The sequence below is a fragment of the Amblyomma americanum genome, chromosome 1 (genome assembly GCF_052857255.1).
Source record: "Amblyomma americanum isolate KBUSLIRL-KWMA chromosome 1, ASM5285725v1, whole genome shotgun sequence".
NCBI classification, from domain to species: Eukaryota; Metazoa; Arthropoda; class Arachnida; order Ixodida; family Ixodidae; genus Amblyomma; species Amblyomma americanum.
Genome location: NC_135497.1, coordinates 500288619 through 500300943, shown reverse-complemented (window position 1 = coordinate 500300943; position 12325 = coordinate 500288619). Strand labels below are relative to the sequence as shown.

The 12325-nt window shown below is 47.3% G+C and overlaps 1 protein-coding gene across 1 annotated transcript; it reads right to left on the bottom strand.

Moving 5' to 3' along the window:
• Positions 1 to 770: 770 nt before the first annotated feature.
• LOC144105607 (uncharacterized) lies at positions 771 to 12203 on the bottom strand. Its single transcript, XM_077638732.1, has 6 exons — positions 12145 to 12203; positions 9714 to 9923; positions 7145 to 7214; positions 4046 to 4179; positions 2238 to 2300; positions 771 to 1009 (listed from the first exon to the last, which is right to left on the bottom strand). Exons 2-6 carry the CDS (start codon positions 9826 to 9828, stop codon positions 816 to 818), a joined length of 576 nt encoding a protein of 191 aa, XP_077494858.1. The 5' UTR covers positions 9829 to 9923; positions 12145 to 12203; the 3' UTR covers positions 771 to 815.
• Positions 12204 to 12325: the final 122 nt, after the last annotated feature.

Here is a 12325-nt window from a genome sequence, read left to right as displayed (position 1 = left end):
GTGTCATGCCGAACCTACTAGACCGCAAAAATGCGCTTGTGCTATTCGCCATTTGAGTTCGTGGGTGTCAGTGGGGAAGTACCAGTTGGAACCTTGCCAAGTACTTTCTTGGCCGCAAGCTAATATATTATTTTGGCTGTGCTCTTGCTGGTGACATCTTCTTCGGACAGGCCCTGCTGACGTCATTTCATACCCTCCTCTTCCTTCCAGGGGACTATACTACAGTTAAGACTTCCTATGCTCCCCCTATACCCCCTCGTTCCAGGGTAATTACCCTCAGTTTGGTTCCAGTGGCAACCACCCACTAGTTGAACCCATTCACACTGTCGCCATGCCCCCTCCTTCAGGGGTAGCCATCCTGGTGGTGGTGGTGGTGGTGGTAGTGGGTTTATTAAAAATAATAGTAAAAAGGAAGGAAAAGATTTTTGCTAGCCCCGGCATCTGCCATCGATACTGAAGCACCTGAGCTGGGGCAGCGGAAATAAAGGATAGCAGGCAGAATGGAGAAATAAAATGAAAGAGGTGAGGGGACAGGAAGAGAGGATAGGGGGAGAAGTAATATGCACAAACTATTTACACAATAAGAAATGTGTCCAGGTTGTGCGCGTGATTAGTTCATTTCACACACGCGCACAGCACTGTGTTGGTTACAACTGGAGTGGGGCGTCCAGTTATTAATCGTTCAAGGTAGAACTCGCGGAGCGTTCGGCCCTAACGAGGCATTTAGTGCTACCGCAATAAAATAGTACAACCTCTCAGCCTTTCCCGTATGCGTGGCAAAGAGTAATTTTATAGGGCACTTCATCGCCCAGTCCCTAGAACGGGTCGGAGGCGTTGCAGGGCCTATATCCTTTCGTGCGAAGTTTGACATTCCTTAACAGCGCCAGGTATGTGGAGCTGTTGTTGGAGCCGTGCTTGGCGGCGGCGCTGTGCTTGGGAGTGCTATGTCCGGCCTTGTCGGCAACCGTCACTTGGGGGGCGTCCATGTTCGATAGGTCGAGGTCTGCCACTGCGAAAAACGCCGTCTCGATGAAGACCAAGTTCTAGGGTGGTGTAAGAGAGGGAAAACTGCGGCTAGCTCCGCATTATCAAATCTAAAACGCGAGCCACGAGAAACGGCACTATAAGGAGTGCGCAAGACAAGCAGCCGTAATATGCAATCTTTTATTGTGCCTCGTACTGAACAAAAGGAAATATTCATGCTTAAGCAACCGGCCAGCACCAGGCTTTTAATATATTCAAACTAGTTCAGAAGGAACGCGGCAAGATAAACGAGAACCCAAAGAACAGAGCGCAACTTGTATTTCCCCCGAAATCTCCTCTCCTCCTATTTTACAAAAAAATGCCAGCACAGCGTGCGACAAGTGCTATCCGCTCTATCAGCGGAAGCGACTCAGACGCGCAAGACTCAAGATATTGAAATCCATCGTACACAAGAAGGATACCTAGCGAAGGAATGAAAAAGGCTGACAGTCAGTCTGGGAGATGAGCTGAGGAAATTTGTGGTTGTAGTGTGGCTGAGCCAGGACACGGCCAATTGAATCCAGATCTGGGAGTAGTTGGCCTGCGCTGAGCATAACCTTGGGGATTGTGAGAGAGGAAGCGCCGGACATCGATGGCCTTTACCCGAACGAAATGCTCGATTTTTTATCAGTGTAAAACTGTTTGATCTACTTCATTCTTATACTGCTACTTTGGTGGAAGTAAAACCCATGAATCTGCAAATGGAATATAGTCCCACGTCGCCAGTGCAGGCTGGCAGCATTTTATGGATCACGTAATGCCCGTTGTTAAGCACTTGTTGAGGTGTTATTTGCTGGTGGCCTTCGTCCGAGCGACACGCAGCACTTCTATTCACTGGAGCGAGGTAAAGTAATTTAAAGGGCACACCGCAGCGGTGGGCAAGTGGTTGAGCACCTGCCTCGCATGCGGGAGGTGGGGGGTTCGATACCCGTTACTTCCGGGTACCCATCGGTGATACAATGAGTACAAGCTTTCCTCTGATCTGATGCTCGGCTTATTTAGGGTGAATACAATGGGCACAAGCTTTCCCCTGTTCTGGTGCTGGACTTATTGAGTGTGAAATGCTTGGAAAACGGGTCTTTTACCCCCCTTTGAGAAGTCGAAAATACCTTGTGTCATGGCGCTCTTTTGGCTATAGATGCCCTTGCGTCATAAAAATCAATCATTATCAATTTGAAGTGCGCCTGTAAGTCCGGACCATGTAAATCTCTTACCATTCTCGTGCTCCATGGCGAAATCGCGGCGCCTCTTGTGACCTGAGTGATGCTTTCTGGTGACTGCGAGACGCAAGGAAGAGTAGAGATTGAAACTCTTAACTGTATTACCTTGAATTAACGTTGATTTCGGAGAAACTAACCTGTTCAAGTATGCTGAAAACATTACCCAATGCAACAATAGGCAGCACACTTTGTGCACTTTTAACTCAATAACACATTTTGGAGCAATAAAATGGAGAAGCAAAGTACGTTGTCTACTTCACAGAAACCACTAAGGGCGAAGAAAAAGTTGTTAATTTGATTCATAGTTATTTCTCAGCTTGCTAGTGTTTCCCAAATGACTATTATATAAATTTATTCAATGCTGTAAAAAAGCTGTTCCTTAAAGAAAATAAGACATCAGGATTCTGAACGAGTTCCAGTTGATCTGTAAATTTAGAGATGGAGGGCTCCATACTACACAATAATACAGTACGAACGTCTAAGGCTTAAATTTGATCTGTTTTCTCAGGGCGTTGCTAATATTACGCCTATTGAGGTATAGTATTTTATAAGACATTATTGATTCATATTCAGCTTGGTGATTTTATATTAGGTTTTGTGATAATTACAGACAGAAATACTTTTATATAATGGGCCGGTTCAAAAAGCATTCTTCACATGTTATGCACTTTCCCGTACGGTGGATTAAGAGAGTTAATTATACGAATGGAGTTCTTGCACAGTTGGAATGAGTTTCCCATATATTGCTCCAATGATGAGCCCCGCATCACCGGGTGAGCACTGGAAAGCCGCAAACTAATTGCACGCTTCTGTGATTGAAACAGATGTCATAACTTGTGGCATTGAAACTTGTTAAAATTTTACTTTTGCAGGTCATAATTGACAAGGACACCATCCCCGTAATTTTTCGGCACCAAAGGAGTTACATAACGAGTTCTGAGTGTTTTCGACCAACAAACGCTTTGCTTACCAAATAAAGCCATTAAAAACGCAAACATGCGCAAAAGGATGATGATTTGCGAAATAACAATATTCAACAAACTGTACGAAATGCTCCGCGGAAACAAAACTATACACTCGATCAGATTTCCGGAGTTGCAAAAATGAGAAATATTATTGCAGAGTCCCGCTAGTGGAGTTGTGGACGACAAGTCTGAGCTGGACCTAATTAGGGCATGCGAAAGCAGACTTTCTCGACATTTTTCATCACAGCGCAGTAATAGATGCGCTCCCCAGATTTACAGCATGAAGACGGAAAAGTGGCTGGCGTATATATTTACAACTATTTCTGGGGACGCTTTATAGTTTGAAACTACGTTGAAAATCTTAGATCGTGCGGGCTATGAGCCCTAAGTGGGAGATTTGTTGAACATAGTGAGAAAGCAAAGAGCAATTTCTTGCAAGGAGGCTCGCAGTGAAAAAGAATCACTGCAGTCAGGTTTACCAAATGGCCCTTCCCACTGCAAGCTTTTTACACGTTGCATTCCCTGGAGACGAGGAAGCATATTGATTATGTTCATCAGCGAACTTCTAGGCCTGCAGCAACTCGGAAAGCCGAGCCGACAAGAAAGAAGGCGCCGTGTTTCGCGCTGTTTCCACATAACTTCTTACATTCCACATTCTTCCGCATAACTTGAGGCCGTCCGCGTCTTGTAGGTTGTTCCGTAGCAAAATGTTTGATCTCACGCTGCTCGTACTGTACTTAAGCAGGAAACCCGCGTTTGCTTCAAGAGTTAAAACCACGAGTCTTCAAAAATGCTCCGCAGCCTCCCGTGGATGGCCAAGTAGGGATGCAAACTCACGCCTAGGTACGACCCCGGTAACGATCACCAGCATGGCGACGAGGATTAGGAACAGTGTGCCACACACGATGAGCACGGTGAGGATGTTGTCCGAGCTGAAAAGCCCCTTCCTGTGCTGGGGCTGCTGGATCACGCTGCAAGAGGAAACGATGGAACGGTTTCCGTTGACAGTGAGGGGCCTGCCTCCGTTATCATGTTTGTGAACAGATATTTCTCCAATAAAGAGAGACATTAATACTGCTAGCACCTAAAAAGAAAGACGATGAGAAGCAATAAGGAAAGATGTATGGAACTATAAAAACGAATAAAAGGGTGGACAAAGCATTCTGTAAGTATGATGGCGAGAATGAGATTGCTGCTTGTCGGACGCGGAAATTCTGGTGAAAGTGCTTCGACATACTAACTTAAATCGATCACACAAAGTACATAAGAAAGTCCTGTGTTCTCTCACGGTTCCCTCCGGCAACGCTGTAGCTCCTCTCAATGTGCCTGTTAGTATCAGCTTGCCTAGATAAAATGGACCACCTGCCTTTCTACCTACGCGGCCAAGTATATATTGTATGGCATACGGAGCTATGTATAATATCAGCGTAAAATGAACCGCGAACACAACTGCAACGGCAGGGGCAAAACGAGAAGACGTTGCCTTAGGCGGACTAAACACTAGCGCGCGAGCCTTCGATGGCGTGAAAACCGCGGCGTCAAGGTGTAAATAGACTCTGCCTGTATTTCCACCTGATGGCAACAAACGAAAATTTTACCCTGTTGTTTTTGGATTTCAGTTTTCACGTGTGCGTTTTATTTAACACAACGGCCCGAACTTCAAACTAGCTTACTATCCAAAAAGGCATTTTAGAGGCGTAGTTTGAGCATGATGTTGGTACCGAAACAGTACGCGTTGGCTCCTGTGTGTGGTGCCGTCCTCGTCATTAGCGCTGTTTTCGCCCTTCGTGCTATCCAGGCCAACTATATAGCACGGAGCCGAAGCTGTGGCCGCGAAGTGCGGAATGAACGTGAAGGCGAGTCTAAATCATGCATACAAGGAGTTAATGGTCGAAGGAAGGCATTATTGAATTTCATCCGCCCCTGTAACTTTCTGTTATTAGTACTAACAATTCAAGTGTCCACAACGTGTTGAAACAATTCATCTTTCAGTCTCACCAAGTTAAAAGCTAGTCCGGAATGTGTTTTTATATGCATAGCTGAGCGCATCCCGAGGTACTGCTTTCTACTGTGACAACTATGTTTTGCCGTCCCCTCTAAGCATATGATATCTTTTGTCAGAGTAGACTGATTCGATTCATATCTTCGCCCTGTTAGTGCTGGCCTTCTATATGCGCCAGAAATTTATAACGGCCTTTTGTACCGGCACCAGAGCTCTCAGAGCGATGACAGCATATTTACAGCTAACCCAACTTTTGCTCTCAAAGACCCCCACTTGATGGCATCAATAACTAATATGGGCTGATTACGATAGCACTCACTGCAGAGCCGGGTTGGGTATGGTACCTAGTGAAGTAGATTTATAACGAATGCCTGTCCCTCGGCACACTGAGCCCACGTGGCCTGGAAGCGTTGAGTAACAATATCATGAACAAGCAGCTGAAAGCGAGTGGTCGGTTGAGACATAATTCTACCTCACAGGTGGCGTCATAACTCTTTCATGTTGTTGGATCTTTGGAGAACGCCCGCTGTAGTGCTCTGATTATTAACTATTTCTTCTCCGCTTCCGGCAACAGAAGCAGCGCGGAGGTTTGTTTTTGTTTTGTTCTCAGAACTGTATCTGTACAGGGGACTTCCTCTAAATAAGCGCTAGCAGCGTCACAGTTGTACTTTGTAGTTTCAAGCGCCAACTTCACCTGACGACCACCGAATATGCTGACCATGTGAGCTTGAGCTGGGCCAGAACACGATTGCTCTCTGGTATGTGTCAGCTCTGATATGTGAACCGGTGGGGTGCGGGTGTTGCCGCTCTTAAGAATGACTGAGATTGGTGCGGCAGAGCTATTGCCCCCATTTTTGTTCTCTACGCGTTCTAATCGCACTTCTGTCATTCTGCGCATTGAAAACTCGAGTTGTTCATGCTCGTGGTGGTGAAAGCATTTATTTGAATATTGCAGAGAGGTTGCGTGGGGAGAAATCCCTAGTGGGCCGCTCCCCTTACAGTACTAGGTGGAGTCCCTTATTCAGGGACCCCATTGGTCTGGGCCGCCACTCGAGCTCGCTGAACTAGGGCTTGTTGAGCCGGTAGGTCCAGGCAGCTGAGCAGGGCCGCCTCCCAGTCCTCTCGGGTAGTGGAAGGGGTTAGGGGCGGAAGAGAAGGATTGTGTTGGCATGCCCAGACCATGTAGAACGTGTCAGCCACCTCCCCACAGAAAGAGCAGAGGCCAGAGAAAGAAGTGTCCAAATGTTTGAGCACTGCCGGGCACAGTAGAGTGTTAGTAAAAAGTCTAAGCAGTATTCTCTCGTCCGCTTACCATAGCCCCTTGAGAGGAGCCGGGTACTGACGGTGCGAGTCCCGGTAATAAGCGGAGATATCTGAAAGTTAACAGAGGATAGGAGTCCTGGTCCAGATCGGTAGGGTCTACGTCGGGGGCCCGGTTAGTGAGTGCACGGGCTACCGAGTTGGCGGCCTCATTCCCTGGTAGGCCCTCGTGGCCTGGAGTCCAAATGAAAAATCGGGTCGTGGGGTCCTGATCCCGAGCTGCTCTCTGAAGTATTCATTGCGCTGTTGGCGTTATCCAGCCCAGTTCATAATTCTGAGCACACTCAGTTGCGCTGACAACGTTACCGTAGAGTGCCCTGACGTCCTTCAGCATCATACAATGGGGAGATGCTGCATGAAAGCCAGCACTCTTGCAGCTCTTTGGCCCGGGAGACCATGTAACTTTGCTGCCTGGCGCCGCCGCTGTACGAGGGGTAGAAATTCAGAACCTGTTTTTCTACAGGACAGGTTTGCACAGTTTCATGTGAAGCTAAAATGTCGCCCTTTGATTGATCAGATGATGTCAGAGCAGTGAATCCTGCCCTGGGACGCATAACGCCCCTCTTCGCAACAGGGGAATGCCAGCAGGTATGCAGTCTGATGCGTGTACTCACTATCGCCTGGGGCTTGGGGGGCTCTGCATTCCGTATAGGTAGTTGACATAGCCCGGATCATAAGTCATTGCTGCGATTGGGAGGTGTAGAGATACATGTCAGCAAACACTGTCGAGAACAGGAAGCGCAAGGTGTCTACTCTTTAACGGTGCCGACTGACACAGAGTCTAGAGGTATCAACGAAACCTTGCAGTTTCTAGGCGATTTCCGAAAAGCATTTTGGGAGCAAACGACGTCACGATAGATACTTGGGCTGGGGCCATGCGCCAAGTGATCGAGAATGGGCTCTCATACATTTGTGCACCTTGAATACAACAAGACGGCCGAGGTTAGAGAGTAACTCCGTATCAGTACGCAACTTAGGTCAGTCAAAGAGCTAAAAAAGGAAAGTTAAGCTGGTTTCTCGAAGAGTGCATAGTTTATGAAAAAAAATTAAATCAAAACCGAATCTAGAACCCAGGCCACCGCTTGCGTGGGACAGTTTCTGTACCGACTAAGCTAACCAGGACGGATAGCGGTTAACTTGGAGATGCGGAATCCACCAACAACTAGAACCGGCAAATTAATTCCTAAATGAACTGCACTCTACATTCGCCTATTTCACTGAACTTACGGATATTGAAATGACGACTCCAGTGTTTTTTTTTTTAGAACGCAGCTTGAGATCGAATAGCGGCAGAGTCTCTGCTTCGACGTGGCAGTTCCTGGGCTCGAATTTCTCTACCGCTTTGAACACTAACAGCAACAATTCCATTGGTCAGATGGTCGGATTTTGACGGTGTCGCGATCAAGAAACGTACAACCCGTCCTCGGATCAAACCGCCAAGGTCTGGCGGTAAATTTTCTCTATCTCGCAAAAATTGCCAAACTCATTTTGTGCTCACATACACTGTCGTCATCTTTAGCAGCTCAACTACACATAACACAATGCAAGAGCCTATCCCACTGACCTATAGGGAACCTAGTCCAGCGACAGCAACGGCCAGCCTATCTCCACGAAGCTTCCTAACCTTATCCGCCGATTTAACCATCTCGACACCTGTGATGCCTGGCTAGCCTTTGAATACATTAGGTAACCTGTCGACACCAGTAGTTACCTGGTATTCGCATTATATACTCTGGCTGTGACTATAGAGTCTAATCATGAATTAGCACATATGGGAGGAAAAAATGACGCACGATTTAGCGCGGTTAATAATAAAAATGTTTTTTGGGGAAAGGAAATGGCGCAGTATCTGTCTCATATGTCGTTGGACACCTGAACCGCGCCGTAAGAGAAGGGACAAAGGAGGGAGTGAAAGAAGAAAGGAAGAGAGAGATGGCGTAGTGGAGGGCTCCGGAATAATTTCGACCACCTGGGGATCTTTAACGTGCACTGACTTCGCAAAGCACACGGGCGCCTTAGCGTTTTGCTTCCATAAAAACGCAGCCGCCGCGATCGGGTTCGAACCCGGGAACTCCGGATCAGTAGCCGAGCTCCCTAACCAATAAGCCACCACGGCGGGTAGCGTGGTTAGGCCAAATGTAAATTAGGTGGGCTAACACTTCGATTTTCACTTTGGTCTCGGTTTTGGCTCGAAGCGCATTTCTCGAGGTCAGCAGGCTTGAGACAAGTTTCAGCTAACTCGGTGAGGGGGGTCTTAGTGCTAGTGCACTAAAAGTGGAGGGGACCGTTAAAATCTACCCTAGGGGCATGACGCCATAGTGTTAATGGGTTAATGCTCGGATTTGCGGAACTGACAATTCTCTACTTTACATTCTTAGATCGCTAGGTGTGCTCATGACACCGACTCCCTTTATGATTTATACCACTTACTACCTCTTTCCTCCTATACAGATTAAGTAATGTCTAGATGTTAATGTCTGGATGTAAGGAAAAGGATATAAAAATTAGTCTATATGGGATTAAAAAGGATCAAGCTGTCCTCTAGCACACTGCCTTTCAGAGGCAGATTATGCTGCCAAGCCTTAGGAGGCATGCTGGTAACGGAAACAAATTCCTTCTTGAAAACATGCGAAGTTCTAAAAGTTAGACAGATTTTAACCGAGGTTTTAGTCTCCTATTTATGCTAACCTTATGCTCGCCGGTGACGTGTTTAAAAACCTCCTTCAGTTGGTAACGCCATCAAGCTACTATGATTCGCGCTGGGAATATGCCTCCGTTGCCAACAGTAAGCACTCGTGTATTTATTGATCGAAATCAACTCCGTGAAATGGGCAGCATACCCTGCCCCTAAGAGGGAGTGAGCTAAAGGAGAGTTTACTGTCTTTTACTCGTTTTTAGTGTAATTTGGGTTAAGAGTGTAGCATATCATTCACTATCTCTTATTCCCAAGCCAATCTGCTCTCTCAGTGCGTCAAGTTTAGCCCTAGAATATTCTATTACATACCTCGCTGCCTCTCTGCTGAATTGAATTTCGAGCCTTTAGGTTAGCTTGGGAGTCTATGTTAGCGCCTACAGTTCGCTATTACATCCCGTAATATTCGGCGACACTCGCCCGAGAGTTCGTAGTTCCGCTGTGGCTGCAATACGCAAAAGAGAAGAAAAAAACATTAGGGCCACACTTACGGGACATGGCGGGATTAGAGGGCATGCCCATGGCCGTCTGTCCGTACGGGTCCTCGGCGTACGGCTGTTGGCCGTACATGGGCTGCGCTTGCTGGGCCGCGTACGCCGGGTCCATGTAGCCCGCTGGCGGTGGGGCGTAGGTGCCTCCCGCGAGTAGATGCCCCCCGGCTGGACATACGCGCTCTGGGCGTACGCATCCTGCTGGCCGTACTGAATGGACACCGCCAGCAAACAACGGCGCAGACCATTGGAAACGTTGTTAGCTTCGTCACCATAATATTCAATTCAATTCAATTCTCAATTTTATTTTTCACCAAAATAAAGTATACATGGCGAAAAAGGGGGGGTAGGAGAAAAAGCTGCACAATAGCAGCTTGACAAAGCTCCAACCACCCTGGCAACAATGACAGCACTGTAACAATTAAATAATTTGTTCATTTTACAAGAAAAAAGAAATCACAGTGAAAAAAGTATAAAGAAGTAGTCTTTTGTTACACTAATGGTCGTTAACAAACAATTGCATTGTGTCAGCTTTGTTAACTGCCGTAATGTCTTTATCTCGCCTCGCGAAGTCATTGAGTGTGTGGGGGAGTGTGTATTCAATGCGTTGGCGGCCATAACTTGTGCGCGTGACAGGAATTTTCCAGGGCAGTTTATGGCGGTGAGGGTATACGTATTCTTGTTTGCGGAGATTAGCGAGTGAGAGGAGTGTATCTAACTTGCCCTGTATCGCTCTAGTGTAACTTTTTATTAGTTTGTACTTGTATATGTTATCGGCTTTTATTATTTTGTATTTGTAGAATAGAGGTTTAGTATGCGCGTTGAATGGAACATTTTCTATTGCCCTAACAGCCTTTTTTTTTGTAGTAAGATTTGCTTGTTTAAATTTTGTGCACTGGTGTTTCCCCACATCAGTGTGCAATAGCTGAGCACAGAATGGAGCATGGAATTGTATAAAAGCTGTTTAATTTTGACAGGAAATGCGACATAGTGCTAAGAGTAAGTGACATAACCTTGGTGCAAGCCTCCCCATGCCGACCATGAATTGAAGGTATTTAAATCTGCTACACTTAAAACTTAATCTTCAGGATTTCCATACTTCTTGTAAGCTGCTTCGCGCGCTAGTTGGTTTTTGAATTAGGTACCAGCTCGGCCATTATGCAGTTCACTTAGTGAATTAAGGTATAGCGAGCTGGGCAATCTGTTAAAAGAGAATTCTTGCACATCAGCCGTAAGGCAGCGAAGCGTAACAAAAAGAGAATAGGGCAGACGCAGATGCAACCGGACGGGGTTTGTCTCTTTGTCTGCCACAAATAGATACTTCACCTCTGTCGAACTTGTTGCTCTATTCACGACCAATCTAGTAACGCGTCGCACTGTCAACGTTCCGGTAGGAAACGTAATCTCCACATGCAAGGCTTGGCCAATACACCGCGCGGCCTAAGTGCGGCTGTCTCGCCTCCACGAGCTACGCTTGGCGTCCGTACAAAAAAGAACGAAAGGAGCAAGCTATCCTAGCACCCTCAGGCTGCGCACAAGCCCGCTCAGGGTTTTCCAAACTTCTTTCGAGTATCGTCCCGACTCGTATGGCGCGTTCACATTTGGACATTCGGCGGCGAGAGCGAGCGGAATCCGCTGCCGCGGCACAGATTCCGCCGGAATACCCAGCGGAAAGGCCGATCGGTCCAGGACCGAATTCTGCCGCCGGAAAAAAATCCGCCGAATCTCGTCAGCCAATAAATAGGAAGGCGAGTACCCGCGGCGACAAACATGGCGGCGCCCTTCGATGCAGGACGCCTCGCTTCGGACAAAATTCGTCGCTGTTACTGCCTTTTTTAGCGCGTTTACTGGTCATAAAAGAGCTAGCGCTCTTTCTATTTGTCTTATATCGCCCATAAGAAAACGTTTGAGCGATAAATTTGCTTTAATTTTTATTTCGGGTGACGATTCTTCGCCTTTTAGGCTTAATAAGAGCGTCGGTTTGTTGACAACAATGGTTCCTCTCCTAACCACCAGATGGCGCCACTAGGCGTTTAAAATGTGAGAATGTTATAAATGGCGTAATATCCGACAAAAAAAAACTGCATTTAGCGTACGCAAGCATGCATACGGTTTTGGTATGTAGACAGCATCGATTAACCTCTTGCCACATCTCTGTATGCCGTGAGCAGACGACACACAGACGATGAGCGGCGACGCGGTGGCCGGGAAGTGTGAACGAGACAGCAATTCGGCGGCCGCGGATTCCGCTTCCTCTCGCCGCCGAATGTCCAAGTGTGAACGCGCAGGTAGTCATGGCTGGTAACGGCGGAAGCGACCGGTATAGGAGAGCACAATGACGCACCGCGGCGTACCGCGAGTCGCCCAGCGTGACTACGGCCGCTGTGGCACCGGCGTTGCCCAGCTTGTGCGGTTGAAGAAGGTGACTTACCATCGCAAAGCTGCGAGCTGTCCACCAGCTCAGCCTCCACCCGTCTTGATAATTCTTCGTCGTCTTCGGCAGCGTGGCTGATGCACGGGCTGCGTGCCGGCGCGCGCGCCACAATGTTAGGCTTTTTAAAAAAAAAAAAAAGTTTTCTTACCCATCGCTAAGCCCGACTTTTAAGGAAACA

Bases quoted from the DNA above. Each gene is read 5' to 3' on its own strand.
- LOC144105607 (XM_077638732.1), bottom strand. From the start codon at position 9,828: ATGGACCCGGCGTACGCGGCCCAGCAAGCGCAGCCCATGTACGGCCAA. The intron at 4,180-7,144 runs GTGAGTACACGC...TTCCTCTTGCAG, and splicing joins CCCCCAAGCCCCAGGCGATA to CGTGATCCAGCAGCCCCAGC. The intron at 2,301-4,045 runs GTGAGTTTGCAT...TGCGTCTCGCAG, and splicing joins TACCGGGGTCGTACCTAGGC to TCACCAGAAAGCATCACTCA.